We start from the raw sequence: 19,881 nt of genomic DNA on the forward strand, positions 1-19,881 counted from the left end.
CTGAATCGGGGATTTTATATAAAAAGCTTCCTTTACTTAAAAACCAAACAGCCCTCATAGGATGAAGCTGCACAGCGATGATCCTCTAAAAATACCTTCTCTCTTTCTCCCTGTCTCCCTCCCTCTAGGAAGTATTATGGAGAGAAGATTGGAATCTACTTTGCTTGGCTAGGCTACTATACTCAGATGCTCCTGCTTGCAGCTGTGGTGGGCGTGGCCTGCTTCCTCTATGGATATATCAATCAGGATAACTGCACTTGGAGGTAATCTCTCTTTAACCCTTGTTTCCACCCTGATGAGTCATGACAGTGTTTCCAGGGCTTTAGACAGTCTTGGTAAAGAAGAACTCATCGCAAAATCTCATTGCATGGTCTCTCCCCTTGTTCTGAGAACAGGAATGGATGAAATGGAAATATTTTTCACAGATAAGGCAACACGGCCTCTGATGGGAATATTATGTCTCAGATTTAAACACACACACACACACACACACACACACACACACACACTGACATTTTAAGAGTTATTTCTATGAAAAAGAAGAGATAAGGTTGCCCTTGAACTTCTGAGGGATGCTTCACAGCCTTGCAGACATGAGCCATGGAAAGCTCTGAATTCTTAGGGTTACAGAGAGAAAGCTGGTGGTTTTCTGTGTTTTGAAATGACTTTTTCTTATAAATTATATGAAGAATTGTTTGATTGGAAACTCAAGTAACTCAGTTGTGGTTTTTCGTTTATAATTTTACAAGATATACAAAATGTTGGGAGGGGGATAACTAAGTACCCAAGAATCTCTTTGTGGTTGATACTGGCATTCAGATACCAGCTTTATCCAAGGGGAGTCCCTGGGTGCTGTGGCATGCTGGATTGTGCTGTGCTGTTTGGAGTTGTGTTATCATGCGTCTGCTTTTGATGTTCACTATGCCAGACACTGTCTCCTGATGGACTGGCCTCAGTCCAGGTGTAAAAGGCAGGTTGTGGTTTCTGGGCTTCAGGGCTGAGGTGATGACATTTTTCAAGCCCTGAGCATGTCATCATAGCTCTAAGGTGGGATGTTTGCTTGTCACCCTGATATATAGGCACATTACCCAGTCCACTAACAGGCTGCAGAGCCTGTATGCCCAAGATGTCTGTTTGAAGTCCTCTGTCTCTTTGTGAAAAAGAATTTTCAGCCAAGGACTGAATGTTGGTACCTTCTCCCTCCATCTGTGGTTTCTTTGTTGGGCAAATGTTGCTCCATTCCCCATGGCGTCTCAGAATTGATCTTTAGATTGATCAGGCTTTACTTTTGCAAGGTCCATTTGTATGTGAGCATGTGTTGGGCAGTGTGTGCATGAGTGTGTGTGTATGTGTTGGGTGGCATGTGTGTGCATGAGTGAGTGAGTGTGTGTGTGTGTGTGTGTGTGTGTGTGTGCACGTGTGCATGAGTGTGTGGTCCATGCACAGGAGTATGTGAGCACATAGAAGCCAGAACATAACTTGTATCTTTCTCTCCTGCTTTCAGTCTTATCACCTTGAGACAGCATCTCTCAGTGAACCAGAGCTCACCTTTTCTCCTAGGTTGGCTCACCATTGAGCTCCTGGGATCCTATTGTATCTATCCTCTAGTACTAGAGTATAGGCATGTGTAGCCATGCTTGGATTATTACATGATGAGTTGTCCACAGAGCAAGTGTTGTCACCCATTAAACCATCACCTCAGTCCCTGGTACTTATAAACCTTTCAGGAAGTAACCATGACAGTCACATATTGCCTGACACTCCACACATATTGTGGAAAATGGAGAGAGAGTCTTAGGAACATACTGCCTGTGTCCAAAACTATGTGGCTGTACTTCGGCTGTAAGTGGAACTAAAGGGCCATACTAGTAAGTAGGACCCTGGAAGACAGTCGTGGTAAGAACAGTATGGATTTGGAGGTCCAGCTTAAGAGGGAACAATATTAGCCATGGGGCGACATGTCATTCCTGTGATATTTTGGCAAAGAATCTTGCTGCTTTTTGCCTGTGTCCTGAGAATTTGCCTGACACTAAATTAAAATTAATGGGGTAATTTTTTGGCAGAGAAAATAAGGCATCATGATATTGAATCTGTGGCATGGTTATTATTAGTGACTCATGCATATTTATAATGAAAAAGAGCAAGTGGGGCAGAAACACAAAAGGTAGATTTGGAAGGAAAGGGGCCCTCGGGTGCTTAGTGTTATAGCTAAGGAAAGTGCTAGGAGAGAGGCTGTAGTTGTTAGGGAGATTGCTCCAAGGAGGAATCTGCTTTGCACCAGAACAAACGGAAGGGTTCACCCAGAGCAAGACCTCCCACCTGAGCTTCCAGTTTGTGAAAAGAAAAGACCTACGGTGTTCTCTGCTCCTAGAAAGCAATTCTAAACATAAGCGCTTCACTAGAAGTTCAAGGAGGCCCAAGTCCAGCCCTCATTGGCAACCAGATTTGGCAGTGTTGTTCATATGGTGCTAGCTTTAGAGGCTAAAAGGTAGAAGAGAGATGGGGTATAGATTCTTCCTCCACCATTTCAGAAAGCCACTGAGGCAAGAGCATAGTGTGGCAGAGGAGTCCTTGCATGAAGGCTCTGAAAGGCCATTTTGTGAAACTTGGAAAGTGAAGCCTGGGTTACAGTAGAGACCCCAAGATGTTGAAGATGACAGAACCATAAATTGCCAAGAAGAGCTGCATACAGTGAGTGGAACCAGTCCAAAATGGTTGTTTCTTGCAGCCAGGCAAGTTGGATGGGCAGAGCTCAAGTCCCAAACATCTGATTTGGAATTGTGAGATTTGTTGTTTGCCCTGCTAGATAGGTTCTGGTCTTTCTTTGGTCCAATATCTCCTCACTATGCCCCCATTGCCCTCTCTTCAAATGGTAATGTGTAGTCTGAACCTTTATATGTTAGAAGTGTGTAATTTGCATTTAGATCTATGGACTCAGGTGCAACTAAGAGATCACCTTGAGTCTCAAAAAAAGACTTTGGATGTTGGGCTTTTAAGCAGTGTTTTAGACAATTTTTAAAGGAGGCCAGGGGTGGAATGTAGTGATTTGAATGATAAATGTTCCCCAGTGGCTCAGGCATCATAACACTTGGTCTCCAGTTGGTGGCACTGTGGGGAAGGTTTAAGAAGTGTGACCTTGCTGGAAGAATTACATCATAGGGAAAGGGCTTTGGAATTTTATAATGTAATCCCCCTGTGGGGGCGATTTTTCTGTCCTACCTGCCAGCTCCCAAATCATCACACATAGACTTATTAGTTATGAAAGTTCAGCCAATAGCTTAGGCTTGTTACCAACTAGCTCTTTCTTAAATCAACCCATTTTTTATTAATTTCTTATGTGCTTCCCCGTGCTCGTTTACCTCATATACATACTGCCCATCTGGCTCACTCTGTATCTCATGGCATCTCCCTTTCTTCCCAGCACTCTCTCTGTCCCATTTCCAATTTTTTCTCTCTACTTGATGCTTGTGGTAGATATGTGATCTCTTCAGCTTCCAGCTCCTGCCACTTGTAGACATGTCTCTTGGCTATGATAGACACTTATCTCTCTGGAACTGTAAGCCAAATTAAATTCTTCTATAAGCTACCTTGGTCATAGTATTTATCACAGCAACTTGAAAGTAACCAGCAACCTAAAAGAAACCAGTGCCCATTAGCAGTGATCCCCTAACTTCCCATTCCCTTAACCTCTAGAAACCACTAATCTACTTTTGTGTCTATAGTTCTGTCTATTATAGACATTGTAAAAGTCAAGCTATGTAGTACATGGCTTTTTGTGACTGCTTTCTACCACCTATGTTGTTGTCAAGGTACTTTGTTGTAGTATTTACTGATGCCTCAGTCCCTTTGGGGGCCAGATAATAAACCATTACATGGGTATGCCACATTACTTATGTATACATCAAGTGATGCATGTCTGTTGTGAACGTTTACCTGAAATGTTGTCATGGGGACATATGGTTCCATATCTCTTGGGGATATAACAAAGAGTGGAATTTCTAGGATATATATTTTTTTTTCTCTGTTTAACATTGTGAGAAACTACCAAAGTACTATCCGCAAAGACAGTGCTGTTTCAAGTTCCCTGTCAGCCATGTGTGAGGATTTCAGTTTCTCTAGATGTCAGTGGGTGCTTTTCTTTTTTTGTTGTTTATTTTTTATTTTATTAGTTCAAATTAGGAACAAGCTTGCTTCACATGTCAATCCCTTCTCCCTCTCCCTCCCTCCCCTCCCCCTCAACATCCCACCTGCCCCTAGCCATTACCCCTCCACTCCCTAGGCAGTGTAAGGCCCTCAAAAGGGGCTCGTGGGCCCTTTTCTTAGTTTCACTTTTATGTTTTGTAATTGGCCATCTTATTTGATACAGATGGTATGTCATGGCTATGGTGGTTCTTATCTCCCTGATGTAGACTGGTGTTGAACATCTTCCTTGGGTTTACCATTGGTGTGACTTTGGAGAAAAGTCTCCTGGAATTTTCTGCCTGTAATTGTGTTGACTTATAATTAATTGTTCTTTTTGTGCTCAGCAGAGAAGTCCCTTATCAGGTCTTCTGTTTTAGCTGATATAACAAATATAACAGATGGGCTAGTCTCTGAATAACAAGACTTATTTGTCACCATTTTAAACATTAGAAGTTCAGGATCAGGGTAGCAATTTGCTATCTGTGAGGGCTGTGCAGACCCTGAAAGAAATGAGTACTGTGCTTTTCTTGACTTAAATTAATTCTTCCTTTATTCTTTATGACTAGTTTTGCTGGTGTTGAATCTGGGTACACATCTTGCTTTCATCACTTAGCAAACATTATCCCACTGCTCTGGACTCCAGGTTTCAGATAGGGAGCTGGCTCTTTTCTCTCTGAGGAGCATTGTATGTGACCTGTGAAGAGTCTCTCTCTGCTGTCAGGATTCTTCACTAGGGCTCCCTGTCTTAGCCTCTGAGTATGGTCTTCCTAGCTGTGAATCTCTTTGAGTGTATCCTTCTTAGAGCTTTCTGAGATCCTCAGATGTAAAGCTTACTTGAAAATTGGGAAGGTTTTGGTCATCCTTCAATTATTTTATCTGTTTCTTTCTCTTTTGCAGCTCGCAGGATGCATATACTGGTATGTTTGATGGAGTCCCACTGGTATTTGAAGCTGAATTCATGGGTGTTTTCTATTCCTTTTTCTTTCCATTTCTCAGACTGTATAATCTTAACAGATAAGACAATGAATGTCTTATCTGCAGAGGTGTGCCTTTCGTGAATTTTTGTCATTGATGTTATTGTGCTTTGCTTAAATTTCTAGTTAGTTCTCTTTAACTTCCTGCTTTCCCATTTCCTGGGACACGCTTACATCATTTCTTTAATTTCTTAGGTATGATTTGCTTTAGTTCTCTGTACATAATTGCTTTCTTAAGGGCTTTAATAAATAGAATGTGCTGGTATCCCCTGGTCGGCCTTTACTCTTTTAGACCTATACTTTTCAGCTTTCTGATGTGCCTGCAACTTGCAAAGTTGAGAATTTGACATTTTAAATATTACACCATAAGAACCCTGGGAATAAGATTTCCCCTAAGGGTTTGTTGCTACTTTTGTTTGTTTCACTGCCTCTGCCTCTCTTGCTCTTTTCCTGGTCTGATGCCATGGTCTGCATTACCTGCCTTATATGGGCACTAAAGTCTGTGTTCAGTAGATCTTCAGACAGCAGTTGGATTGTGGTGATTTCTTTGGTGCTGGGCCTTGTCCTCTTTCCGTGCCATGTGTACTGGGAATGTGTCTGACATTCCAGCAGACAGTGTTCAGTTCTCCAAAGACTTCCTTGTAGCTTATGCAGAAGCCCAGGGTTAGCCTCCAGGTCCTCTCAGACTTTTCCTGGCTTGTATACTGTCTAGTCCATGCGCATGTTGGCCCTTCTACACAGATATGTTGAAGGCTTTGTGGATACCACCTACTAGTTCTTCCTTCAAAGTTTTTGAGTTTTCGTTTACAATTACTACTGACTCAAGCAGGTGCTATGCTAAGTAATCCCTGGAGTCTCTTAAAGCAGACAGTTGGGGAACTGGACTTTTTTTTACAATGTCAGCTCTGGGTATGAGGTGAAAAAACAACAAAGCTCATCATGAAGCTTTTCCAGGGAGCTTCTGGATAGGTCAAATATGGACATGCCTGCAGAGGGGTCCCTGGAGTAGCTGCAGACACTGTCTGCCCCACTAGGTTGCTGTGAGGCTGTTCTTGTTCATAGTGGCTGGATGCTTGCTGGATTTTAAGGCTGACGTGAACCTGGGGAGATGGGCATGGCAACTGGCCTAGTTAAAATGCTAAAAGTTGTATTCTTCTCATCTGGACCAGCCCATTTACACACACACACACACACACACACACACACACACACACACACACACACGAACGACAGTCATTAGGCAACTGCAAGCATTCGGTTAACTTTCAGAGTTCAGAAAAGGGTGAATTTGAACATTTTTGCCATTGTTCTCATTGACTTTGTGAATGAGTAGGTTTTCTGAGCGCTTATTCAGCTCTCTCAGACATGCTTCTCAAACCCACTGATTTCTCGGAGTTATTTGTGTGGTCACCTAACCAATGACTATTCTGGCCCCATTCCAGTTGGGTCCATCTGAAACAGTATCACCTGTAGGAGCAGTCCACAACTAATTGCCTCTTCTCATTAAATCTTGAATGTTTTAGTAACTTCCTCTATGATTTTTGTTTCCATGTTGACAGCATTTCTCTTTAATGTAAGATTAATGAAATATTCTTTTAATGTTGTTATTTTCTCTTTGAAAAAGACTTCTTTCATTTCAATTTTATGTGTGCCTCTGTGTGTGTGTGTGTGTATGTGTGTGTGTGTGTGTGTGTGTGTGTGTGTGTGTGTGTGTGTGTGTGTGTGCAGGTGCCCCCAAAAGCCAAAGAGGGCATCAGAGCTGCCCTATGTAGGTGCTGGGACCCCAGGTCAGGTCCTCTGTAAGAGCAGTATGTACTGCACTCTTTGACTGTGGAGCCCATCTCTTGGGCCCCATCTATTTCTTTTTCCTGTCCTGTAGTCATTCTCATTTCTTAAGTGGAATGTATTTCAGTGATACGACTGTGGTTTACTTAAGTTCATGTCTTTCCTAGTGTCATGAATTGAGCTGTCCATTTGGCTCTTCCTTATTTGGTGACCAGATCTTTGGATATAGGTAGAAATCTCTGCATGTTTCATTTTGTGCTGTTGGTTTTTGTTTTAGCTTGTGCCAGCCATGCCTAATAGGAACTCGTCTATTCTGAACTTTGGGTCTTCCGTGAGATTTGTAGATCAAATGGAAGTGATCTAACACAAATACTGATCTCTGTCACCATAAACAATTCTGAAAATCATAGTGCAGGTTTTCACTATATTTGACCAAGTTATATAGTTTTTTCATATAAATATTTAATACATCTTTTTTTTTTTTTTTTTTTTTTTTTTGGTTTTTTCGAGACAGGGTTTTTCTGTGTAGCTTTGGAGCCTATCCTGGCACTCACTCTGGAGACCAGGCTGGCCTCGAACTCACAGAGATCCGCCTGCCTCTGCCTCCCGAGTGCTGGGATTAAAGGCATGTGCCACCAATGCCTGGCTAGATTCATTCTTCAACACTATATTTGTAAATCTACTGAAAAATAGGTTTTAAAAATTATTTCCCAATTGTTACAAGTAGATAAGGAGAAAAATCTCTTTTGGTTCCCTGTATATACTTTATACATTGATTTTGTTTCCACAAACTTTACTAAATATGCTCTTATTATCTCTGGATTTAAGGCCAGACAGAATGCTTTGACAAATACTAGTATCTGGAGTAGGGGATGGGTTAAGTTACTTCTGTCTGAGGCTCATGGAAGGAGAAGTAGAAATGCCATTTCTAGATCAAATAAAACCAGCAACTGGAGGGTTTTGTGAAGAACGGCAGGTTCCTAGGAGGTATGTGGAGACAGCAGGTTTCCCTCCTCCCCATTCTCATAGCCTTGCTTCTCTGGTCTCTCTTGTTCTTCAGAGAGCTCCAGCCAAAGCAATTATGGAGGAGGACCTTTGTCATATCCCGGATTTAAGGGTACATTTGGGGCACTGTATGAAATTCTCAAAGAATAAATAAAAATATATTAAAATATTAGGATCTGGAGAGATGTCTATGTAGTTAAGAGTACTGACTCATCTTCCAGATGGTCTGGGTTCTATTCCCAGCACCTTGCTGGTTCATAACCATCTATAACTCCAATCCCAGGGAATCCAATGTTCTCTCTGGCTTCTGTGCACAGTGCATAGACATCCAGGCTGGCAAAACACCCACCCAGATAAATAAAAATAAAGGTAAAAAATATTTTTTGAAGAAAAGAAGTAGACCATTTATTATTCCGTATGCTTTTTATAGCTTCTATATGGTGAGTCTTTATCAGAATTAAAACTGTTACCCGTGATACTGTTCTGTAGGCTTCAGTTTTTTGGCTTGTAATGGATGGGCTTAGCTTTTATTATGTGGCTAGAAAATGAAAGCCCTTTGCTAAGGTTTCTAAGTTGCTTTATCTCTCTTTTGTTAGCAAAGAAGTCTGTGATCCCGATATCGGCGGCCAGATCCTTATGTGTCCCCAGTGTGACAAGCTGTGTCCATTCTGGAGACTGAATATCACCTGTGAGTCTTCGAAGGTAATTATTGCTCTTCCAGATGTTTACATAAAATAATCTCTTAATCATAACACACCAATTATTCCCCCTCTGAGGATATTAAGAAAGGAGTTCTTAAGTAACCAGCCCCAACACTGGAAGGTAGTGTACAGTGTGCATGCTCATTCCATGTTTACAGGAAGTAAATTGAGAGTGGCCCCTTAGTATCAGGGAAAGAAAGGACATGGAGGGTTTGAACCTACTGAATTATCTCAGTTAATAATAATAATCTCCAACCAAAGTCCCAAACTCATTTTGAGTAGAGTTTTCGTTTTCTTGGGGCTGGGGCTTGCCCCACCTCTTAGCTATAGCCTCAGCCATAGGTTTACTGTTGCAAGTGTTTGCCTTAATTCAAGTGAGTAGAAACTTAAAATCTGTGCTCATAAACATATGTTTATGAACCCTGAAGTCTGTAATCAAAGCATAGGGAAACGATGCTTGGATTTTTAAAGACCCTGCTGGTCCATTAAGACTATTTCTGTTAATACAGAAGGAAGGGTTTGTATCTCAGTGATTGGTAAAAATGCCCCGAATGCTGGCAAGTAGAGCAAGCTCTTAAGACCCAGGAAGCTTGGGTAGAGCATTGAGATAGTAGGTAATGCGCTGAGAAGCAACAACCTTAACAGACAGCTTGGTCATTTAGGTCCTCAGCTTTCAACCTGTAAAATGAGAGAGTAACTCTGCCTACATCACAGTTGCTATTCCTCGGCAGGGAGGGTAACAGCCTGGCCTCTCATTACTGTGATGGTCTCTGTCCTTTTGTCCTGCTACAGGAGACTAGGGATCGTTGTGTGGCCCCTGAACACTCTGACCTGTTCCATGAAAGTCTGCCTTTTTTGGGACTAGTGCTAGAGTGCCAATTTTTATACTTTAATACCATTAGTGAGTGTGTGTGCACAGGTGTGTGTGTGCGTGCGCATGTGTATGTGCCAGTGAGTGTGTGTTTGCATGCACAAGCAAGCTTTAAAGTGAGAGGACAGTTTTGTGGAGTTGGTTCTCTCTTTCCACTTTGGGGGGGGGTGTCCAAATTACCAGGCTTGTGCAGCAAGGCACCTTTACCCGCTGAGCCATCTTGCTAAGCCTGTTGGATACTACACTGATAACATCACCTTTGACACATAGTACCTGTGATGTAGAGAGAATCATTCTCTCGTTTTACAAGTTGGAACACTGAGGCCCTGAGAGACTAAGCAGTCTGTTATGTTCACACACCTAGAGACTGACAGGGACAGGAGCTGCAGCAGATCTGTGCTGCTCACCATGGCCAGGCCACGTTCCTCACTGGCTGGTGCCATCAAGCACACAATCCTGAAATCCAGATTTGTGTTTGAAAAACTTGTCCCACTGATAGTTACGATGCTTGTGGTACATTGTCAGCCTTATCCATTCCTACACTTAATTTATAGATTTAAAAAGATTTAACTGCCTCCCCCTAGAAACATGGCAATGCCTAGACTATGGCCTGTGTGTTGTAGATTACACAGAATAAGACTGGGGGAGCTGCTGGTCACTGGGTTTTGACTGATAAAAGGTACTTGTTAGCACATTCATAGAGGCTCTAGACCTGAGGCAGGTGCAGTGGTGATGCACCCAGGAAGCCACAGTAGAGGGTCCCTTCTTAAGATGTCCTTTCTTCCCCGCCCTCAAGATTTCATTCCTTAGATTCCACCTATCCCACCTGAGCTCAGGACTTTCAAGTGTCTTTCACTGTTGGGAGGGTGCCTGGGTTGGGGGGGGGGTCTTTGGTTCCGTTGTTTTTTTCCTAAAGAACTTCTTGAATCTTGTGGGTGCCATGTACAAAGGAAAGGAGACAAAGACAAGCGTCTAAGGGAAAGCAGAAGGGTGGGGCAGAAAAGAGGAGTTCTTCCTTCTTCCATCTTCACTTGTTGTGATCCACATACTGATTTCTTCCTCTCTTCAGAAGAGATGTTCACTAACTGACACAACTCCAATAAAATGCTGACTTGGGGCTGCTCTTAATACGGCATCTGGTCCACTGTGCCAGCTGCCAACTGACCTAAGTTAGGCTGCTAACCAAGCGTGTCCCTTATCACCTCCCTTACTCCTACTCCCATAGCTCTCATGGAACAAAGTAGAAAGGCCAAATGTCTACTTCCTTTCCTGTGCCCATGATTCTCACATGTGTGACTAGCCTGGTAGCTTCATGTATGTCTACCCCAGCCCTAGGGTACCAGGCATATATCACTCCTTGGGCACTAGGCAGTTGGTGTGACTTGTACCGATTCCAAAATGGACGTGGCATTGAAAGGGATCTTGAGAAGCAGATTACACATTTGGAATATTTTTCATAGCTCTTTGTGTGTAGTTATTTGTAATGAAGGGTAGAACATCATGTTGAAAAACATCTCAGAGCAAGTGGTTTTCCAAAAGGCAAAGATAAAAGATATGGAAAGCATCATTTGTGGGGCACAGGACATCTAAGCATGACAAGTCCATCTTCCTTGACCTGAAGGGTTTTCAAGAGGAATTGTTTCATGAGACCATTTAGAGAATTGTGGTGTGTGACCAAGGTCCACATGGATGGTTGAGGGGATACATACATGCTTTGGGAACCAAGTGGATGAGACCGTAACTAATTAGATACATGTCTTATGAAAATAACCAGTGATTTATTTTGCATACATGAAAATTACATCACTTTGTCTAAGTATAAAAGGCAACCCCAAAAAAACTACCTAAAGCAAAGTACACTTCCTACTTAGAAATGGCTTTGAATATGTTATCACTGGAAACATTTCCTTGTTCACTCGGAGCCTTTGCCTCCCCCCTCCCCCCACTTTACTCTTCATGGGCCGCTTGTAAAGTAGGCAGAATACGCCTTTAATCCCAGCAGAGGCAGAGGCAAGTGGATCTCTGTGAGTTCGAGGTCAGCCTGGTCTCCACAGCGAGTGTCAGGATAGGTTCCAAAGCTACACAGAGAAACCCTGTGTCAAAAAAAAAAAAAAAAGTAGGCAGAATACATGTCTCCCACTTTTCCATTAGCTTTGTAGGTTCTATCTTAAGTTTTTAGCTGCTCACTAATGAAAGTTGGTAACCAATGAAAAGTCTTTGCAGGATGTCATAAAGGCTGTGTATCTATCGGCAAAGACATCGAGCTTGGCAGCAGTGAGAGAGTGGCCCTTTGTGATAACTGTGCTGCTGACATCAGTAGCACCTGCATAGCCTTTATCCCACTGGAAGGAAGCATGACAGTTACAGGAGCCAATCTGTGGGTTGGAGGAAGCAGAGCGCTCCTGGAGGAGAGCCATAGCTACAGAAACTCAGCTTTGTATTATTTTATTTAATATATATATATATATATATATATATATATATATATATACATATATACATATATATATATGTATATATATATATTATATATATATATATATATATATAATAAGAAAAGAAGTATTTCTGGAACTTATCCTCTGAGGGGACTGAGACAATGATAAGAGGCAAATCATAAAGTTGCTTAGAGGGCACTAGATTCTTAGAGCCACTGGCTTCGTCCTTCCCTTCACTCTGACAGCTCATAAAAGAGGCTTTAGCACCCACAATCTTAGCAGATGCGCCTATTTCTTTATCGCAGCATGGGGAGATTCCACTAGAAAATGCACTCGGGCTCAGGGCTCAGGCCGTGAAAGCTGTTTGCCTTTAAAATGTGAGAAATTCCATCTGTGAGTATGTCATACCTGTCGTGATTGCTAAGCCAGCATCGGCCCTAGCAAACACTCGAGTTGCAGAGTGCACAGAGCGTTATGTGTTTGCTGAATGCTGATAAGCGAAGGATTCATTTATTTATGTGTTGCTGCTCTATTTTCCAGAAATTGTGCATCTTTGACAGTTTTGGAACCCTGGTCTTTGCAGTGTTTATGGGAATATGGGGTAAGTTACTTTCACCTTTCTCTCAGTTTGATGGTGTTGGTGCAATTTTGTCTAAGCTATTAAAGTCTCCCAATTTTAGCACCGTTTGTCCTGGCTGAGCACAGCTCCCCCAGAGGTTCACTTGTAGATGTCATTGGATTTTACTGTATGAAAATCTACCTCAAATGGCTGAGGCTTCACTAGCACACCTGGCTTCTCATTTCATTATTTTTCTCAATTCCCTGAGTCACACTTGGCCTGGCTCAGCTGATCTCTGTGGTAAGCCACCGGCTTCACCGTAAAGAGGCAATCTGGCAGGAAGAAGCCTGGCTTGGTCTGTGGGATTCCATTTGGTTTCTCACCCTCAAATGGTGTAGCCTAGGATTCTTTATGAGGCTTCAGAGCTTTGAAAGGAAGCAAAGGAACACAAGTCCCAATGTCTTGAGCTTTAAAAATCATTGAGACTTATTCTTTGAGAATGTTATGTGTCTATACAATGAAATGTCTACCCTCCCACCCACTTCTCCTCTCCAGTCCCCCCAGATCCTCTCTCAACTTCATGGAGTCCTTTTCTAAAATAACCCACTAAGTCCAGCTCGTGCTACCTGGATGTGCCAACATTCACTGGAGCATGGGCAACCTACCTTGGGCCACCCCTCCCAAGAATGATTCTCCCTCTCCAAGAAGCTACTGAATGCCAACAGCTCCTCAGTTAGGGGTGAGGTCTTGTGAGCTCACCCCCAGTCTGTGTTGTAATTTGAGCTGGCTTCTTTTGTGAAGGTCTCCTGCAGGTAACCACAGAGGCTATGAGTTTGTGAGTGCAATTGCCACATCTTCCCAGAAGACAACATTTCATGGTACTTTCCTCTCTCTTCTGGTTATCAAATTCTTTTTACCTCCTCTTCTGCAATATTACCTGAACCTTCGTGGGGGTCTGATAAAAGATGTCCCATTTAGGGCTAAGCACTTGTGGTTATTTGTTCTCAGCAGTTTTGACCAATTGGAAGTGTTCATTAACTGATGCTCGGCACAAGGAAAAGCTTCTCTTCTGGGGTTGAGAGCAGCCCAGATCTATGGGTTTAAATTAAATGTTTAGAAGACAGCTCGATAGCATAACCATTTAGCACAGTAAAAATAGTAGGTCCCACCCTAAGGCCTATGACCTCTTCAGCCCTGGGCTTTTGAACAGGTTTGTGGTACTAGCCCTGAAATCTCTCCTGTGAAACAGACCCAAATCCAATCAGAAAACAATTGGTTACCCTGTAAAAGTCATGTCACTGTTGCCCTTTGGGTACCAACTTGCTAGGCAAGGTGTACCCACATGCTCAACAGTGGTATTGGGCCTATTATTGCATTGTTTGCTAATGTCCCATCAGCTTCAGCAAGTCAGGCAGCCAAGCCTGAGCAATTAGAGGAAGAGGTGGAGACGACTACCCAAGGGCAAAGGGCATGAGTCATTGGAAGCCCTTACAGTTTCAGTACCCATTATCCCAAATGCTCAGGACCAGAAGTATCTCAGAACTTGGAGTCACTTCCTTCTCTTCTCCCATCTTCTCCTCCTCGTCTACTTCCTCTTCTTTCTCCCCTTGAATAGACTATCACAGGAACATCTTTACACCAAAATACAAAATCTAAAATATTCCAAAAATCACAGTTAGTATAAGTCGGCACTCAGCATGGTTTGTAGTTCAAGAATGCTTATCCCTCATGCTACAACAATCCCCACAGCTGAGATCCAGCCCCGGTGGTGGGGGGCAGGGAGTAAAAAGCTTTTAAGTATATTTCACTAAAGTGGTAATAGCAAGGTCTGTAAATAAATAAAAAAGATGCAATCTTTATGTGTAAGTTCTACACAGAAACTGGGTGCTGGTCATCCTTTTTAATCTATGTAGCCTCAATAACATAGCAAGGAAAGCATTTTATTAAAATGCAGGGTTTTGAGTGTTTAATTAGTGTAAATATTGTTATATAGAGGGGAAATTCCCATTCTCAAAAGTACATGCATTTCGTTTGCAGTTGTATTGTGTAGGTTGAGATCAGTAGCGTTGGGTTATAGAAAAGTGCAGGGAAGGGACTGAACCATGCCTCTCTACCTGAAAGAGGAGGTGCTGGTGCGTGCATGCACATGCGTGCGAGTGAGCAAGCACACACACACACACACACACACACACACACACACACACACACACACACACACGGAAGTGGGGATTGAGGGTCGTTGCAGAGTGGGTGATGGCTGTACCTGTAAAAGGCCACTAAATGCTATTTTATACCCTTCAGAAATACCCATGGACACTGTTAGGGGACAGTGAAGTCTAAGGTGGCCACACTTAGCCAGTTAGAGGAGGCATTGTCATTGAGACACTTCTATGTGTTACTGGAAGCCACACTCTGGGAAATACTTGGAACAGAAGCATAGAGAGGGCTGGGGATGTAGCTCAGTGGTAGCGTGCTTGCCTGGCTTGAGTGAGGCTTTGGGTCAGATTTGGGTATTAAGGTCTTCTATGTTGTCCTTCGCCATTAGAAATACATCCCTTTCCCCCAGTAGTAGCAGGGGAGCTATGCACGGGATGGGGGGGGGTTATATAGATTAACATGTTGGTATATTAAAATTAATATATATTATAATACATTAATTATGTTATATAATATATAAATGTATGTCATATTAATTTTAATCTTTCAGTGTATATTAATTTATATGTATAACTTTTATGCAGGAGAGGCAAGCCTCAGATTTCCTAATTAACTTTACCTTCTGTGACCATTAACTGCACCCTGGTTATGGAACTTTCCTACATCTGGCTGCGAATGCATCTTGTCTGACTTTAGAATGCAGAAAGTGCCTCTGCCTGGCTTGTAGCATCATATGTACACGTCTCTAAGCATGTATATTTGATGAATTCTCTGAGTGCTTTCTACTGGTTTCCTTGTCACTTCTGCCTTGTGAGGACTGCCACTGTGAACCTCATTACGGAAAGTCTGAAATTACAGAATGGAGGTGGTGGGAGGCTCTGAAGTCATTCCTTACCACAGCCCTTCCACTTCTGTAATATCTCCTTTCGCACAATGTATCTGGCAATGACTATTTCTCTATGCTCTATAGAAATGGGAAATGTTGAGGGTAGGAAAACTTTTGTCATTAGCCAAGTACCAATCATGTACTTAACCTAGAAATACTCTCCATTTAGGCTGCAACAGCTTGGGAGATTGTGCTGACTCTAGAGTCCTAAACACAAGCTGTAGTTTCAGATGCTGAATACGACCCAGTCCTGTCATTCCTCCTTACCTGACTCTCCTGGCTTAGACATGTGGTTACACGATCCATTTTTCAGTGATCACATTGAGGGCAAGTTTTAAATAAGGCCTACTGATGTCTGGGAAACGACCAGACCCTTGGCTCCTGAAGACCCAGGGGATCCAGAAGGTCCAGTGACCCACACCTGGAGATCAAGGAAATGGCTGCACATGGTGGTCCCGAGCCTGAGATGTCCCTGCTGCTCCCTCCTCTGTCTTCATTTGAGTGACACACAGACATGGCTGGTGAGCACTTAAAAAGTCATTTCTAGAACCCTAGCTGCAAGAGAGTCTAAGTTAGAAAGATGGAACGGAGTGAGCAAGCTAATTTACCTTATAGAACATTATTAATAATGGGATCTGAAAAGTTAGAAGCCTTTTAAGACATCTCAAGCTCTTACAGCATCAGAATACCTCTGTCTCCCAGAGCTTATGTCTTTCCCTTTTATGTTACAGAACATAATACTATACTGCTCTCAACTTTTTTGTGTGTTGGGCATCTTCATCTGATATATATTTTCTTTTGATGCAATACTGTCATAATTAATAGAAATTATTTTGATTTTGAGATCCATGCAACCCTCTGTCATCTCTTATTATGTTGGTGGGCACTGGGAGAATTTTAACTACATCTAATTGACTAGAGCAGTAGTTCTCAACCTTCCTAATGCTGTGACCCTTTAATACAGTTCCTTATGTTCATTGCGCATAACTGTAATTTTGCTATTGGTATGAATTATGATGTAAATATATAATATGTAGGATATCTGATATGTGACCCTTAAAAGGAGGGTTGTTCAAACCCCCAAAAGAGTCTTGACCTTCACTGGACTAGAGCTTCCTGGTGTGTGCTTTGCCTAGGTACTGAAGTACAGTGTTTTTCAGTGGAGCTTGGCTTACTGCATTACAAGAACACAGAACAAAATATACAGAACAGCGATTCTTCCCATTCAAGACATTTTGCATAAGATCCCCAACTGAGCAGGGCAGTTGTGGTGCACGCCTTTGTTCCCAGCACTCAGGAGGCAGAGGCAGGCAGATCTCTGTGAGTTCAAGACAAGCCTGGTCTACAGAATGAGTTCCAGGCAGATCTCTGTGAGTTCAAGACAAGCCTGGTCTACAGAATGAGTTCCAGGACGGCTTCCAAAGCCACAGAGAAACCCTGTCTTGAACCCCCCCCCAAAAAAAAAAAGAAAGAAAGAAAGGAAGGAAGAAAGAAAAGAAAGAAAGAAAGGAAAGAAAGAAAGAAAGAAAGAAAGAAAGAAAGAAAGAAAGAAAGAAAGAAAGAAAGAACCCACACTGATAGTTTCTAGGAGTGCTCTAAAACACTGGGTAATTGCACCCCTATAGAGTTCTTGGCTGCAAATGAAATGAAGAATACCACTCCATTCTTGCAACCCCTGGGGTTTGCCTTCAAGGTGGAAAATCTGCTAACAACTCTCTATTTCCCACCCAGTCACTTGCTCATTTCAAATCCAGTCACTTCCAAAACGTAACTGCCCAGGAAGTAAACAGCTGTCAAGTCCTAAGTTCAGGAGTAGTGGGAAGATAGCTGCTATTCTCTCCTTAGGTATCAATTAGAATTGATCATGTTGCTTTTTGAGAGAAAAGTTATTTTAGTGAATCCTCCTCTATTGATAGAGTTATTTCATAGATTCTCCGTATGTGTCATGATTTTAAAAGTTAGGAAAATGACTCTTGGGTAGATTAAGTTGCCTATGGCCTATTCAAATAAGAATTCGGCAGAATGTTTTATTTTTCTCAACCTTCAATCAGTGACTCATACAGTGTGCACCAGACAGTGGTGGCACACACCTTTAATTCCAGCACGTGGGAGACAGAGGCAGGCAGATATCTCTCTGTGATGTCCAGGCCAACCTGGTCTACATGGTGAGTTTTAGGACAGCCTGGGCTACATAGAGAGACCCTATCTCAAAAAAAAAAAAAAAAAAAAAAAAAACAAAACAACAACAACAAAAAAAACCAAAACAACAACAACAAAAAAACCTGAACAACAACAAAAATGTACATTAAAAAATTTGCGCCAGGCGTTGGTGGCACACACCTTTAATCCCAGCACTCGGGAGGCAGAGTGCTGATCCAGGCGGATCTCTGAGTTCGAGGCCAGCCTGGTCTCCACAGCGAGTGCCAGGATAGGCTCCAGAGCTACACAGAGAAAACCCGTCTCGGGAAAAAAAAATGCAACAAGGTTTTTAGAAAGAGGCAGAAATGTTTGGTTTTATTGATTTAATTATATTTTAATATGTTTATGTTTTGCTTAGGGTTCAGAAAATATGAATGGGTTAGAAAATATCATTTCCACAAAGAAGGATCTTAGTTAAATGGTCAAATGGAGAGCTACATCCAAACACCAAGGCAATACCTTCTCTTAGCAGGCCATGGAGCTTTCTCCAAAATGGATCATATCCTAGCACACAGAGCAAGTCCCCACAAATATGAGAAGATTGAAATAACTATAGAAAAGATGTGGCCTGGGGAGGTGGTTCCACAGATGATACTGCTCTCACAGAGGACCTATGGTCAGTTCCCAGTTCTTTTTTAGGTAACTCCCAACTACTTGGAACTCCAGCTCCAGAGGATCCAATACCTCTGGCCTTTACAAGAACCTGCAAGAACCTTATTATTTAAAATAATAAAAATACATTTTAAAACAGAACAGATAAACTCTTGAAGATCAAACAACACGATGTTGAATGATGAATGAATGAATGGTTCATTGAAGAAAACAAGAAACAACTTCAAAAAGTTCTGAGACTCAGATGAAAATTAAAACATAACCTACCAAAACCTGTGTGGCACAATGAAAACAGTTGTAAGAACACTTACAGTTACAAGTATTAACATTAAAATATAAAGGAGGTTGCAAGTAAATAATTTAAGGTACCTGGGGCCTTGGAAAAACAAGAAATAGAGAAGCCCAAAATCAATAGACAGAAAGAAATAATTTAAATAAGAGTAGAAATTATTGAATTGGAAAATAGACGAACAAACAAGATTCATTGACCCAGGTCATCTGGTGTAGCAGAGCTTCACCCAGAGGTGAGCAGGCGGTGAGAGCTGGGAACTCTAAGATTGGTTCCTCAAGCCGAGGTTAAAGGGGACCCAGTTTCTGGTACATTCCTTTCAATTTATTCTCAGTGCATTTGTTTGTTAAGTGCCTAGTGTATACTAGTGCTTCATCTGTGAAGAAAACATCCCTGCCTCCATAACAGTGACGCTGTGGCTATGACAGACGATAAGCCCAGGTTTGCATGCATGATACATGTGTTGAAGAGAAAAGGGATTGATAGAGGAAATATGGTGCTCTTTGTGAGAGAGAGTATACTAGAATGATCTCATAGTTATGAGACAGTAGGGTCAGCTTTTGGAGTGGGCCATATACTTGTCAGAATACTTGGGTAAATTAAAGTAGGCCTTCTGTTTGATAGACTGTGTGGGTATTTTCTGAGGGGCTTTAGCTCCATAGTTAGCCTGAGAGGGCTGCCTTGGGGTAGCTCACACTCTCCAGCAGGAGTCTCAGGAAATGTCTGCCACTTGAGGCTAGCAGAGTTCCTATGGGCAACAAGACTAGTAGTCACAGCTTGCTCCACAAAACTGCCTAGTGTCCTGAAGGTGTTTATCCAACGACAAGCAGTACCTCACTTCCCCACAGGCAAGTTTCAAGAACACTGAAGGCCTGGATGCTTTTCAGCAGAAGCACCATTCTGCCCTCAATGCGGGGACCTGATTCCAACCCGAAGGGCATTTCTGCTCCAACTGACCATTGGTGAAGTAGTTACACAAGCAAGACTGGGAAGTGGGTGCTTGAGCCTTTCATCACCCTTCACCCTTGGAAAGTGTTGCATTCAGGCTTCTTCTCCAGCATCCCAGACTTTCCACCTAGCCTCTGGCTCCCCACTATGTTGTGTGGGACCAAGGGACCAACTCTGAACCTTGACTGCTGATTGGAAGGCAAGAAAAAAACACCACCTGTGTTCAGGCAACATTCCTCATTCCAGGCCTGTTGAATTCAGGGCTGGTGCCTGTG

The 19,881-nt window shown here is 42.4% G+C and overlaps 1 protein-coding gene across 3 annotated transcripts in view; it reads left to right on the top strand.

Moving 5' to 3' along the window:
* The window catches only part of Ano6 (anoctamin 6), a 170,541-nt gene that overhangs the window by 116,705 nt on the left and 33,955 nt on the right, over window positions 1-19,881 (top strand). For all 3 annotated transcript variants that reach the window (XM_027396379.2, XM_027396380.2, XM_035440838.1), the window contains 3 exons: window positions 129-263; window positions 8,543-8,648; window positions 12,497-12,557. In XM_027396379.2, coding sequence (XP_027252180.1) covers window positions 129-263; window positions 8,543-8,648; window positions 12,497-12,557 — 302 coding nt within the window. The remainder of the gene's footprint in view (window positions 1-128; window positions 264-8,542; window positions 8,649-12,496; window positions 12,558-19,881) is intronic.

The sequence above is a fragment of the Cricetulus griseus genome, chromosome 2 (genome assembly GCF_003668045.3).
Source record: "Cricetulus griseus strain 17A/GY chromosome 2, alternate assembly CriGri-PICRH-1.0, whole genome shotgun sequence".
In the NCBI taxonomy this organism is placed as follows: Eukaryota; Metazoa; Chordata; class Mammalia; order Rodentia; family Cricetidae; genus Cricetulus; species Cricetulus griseus.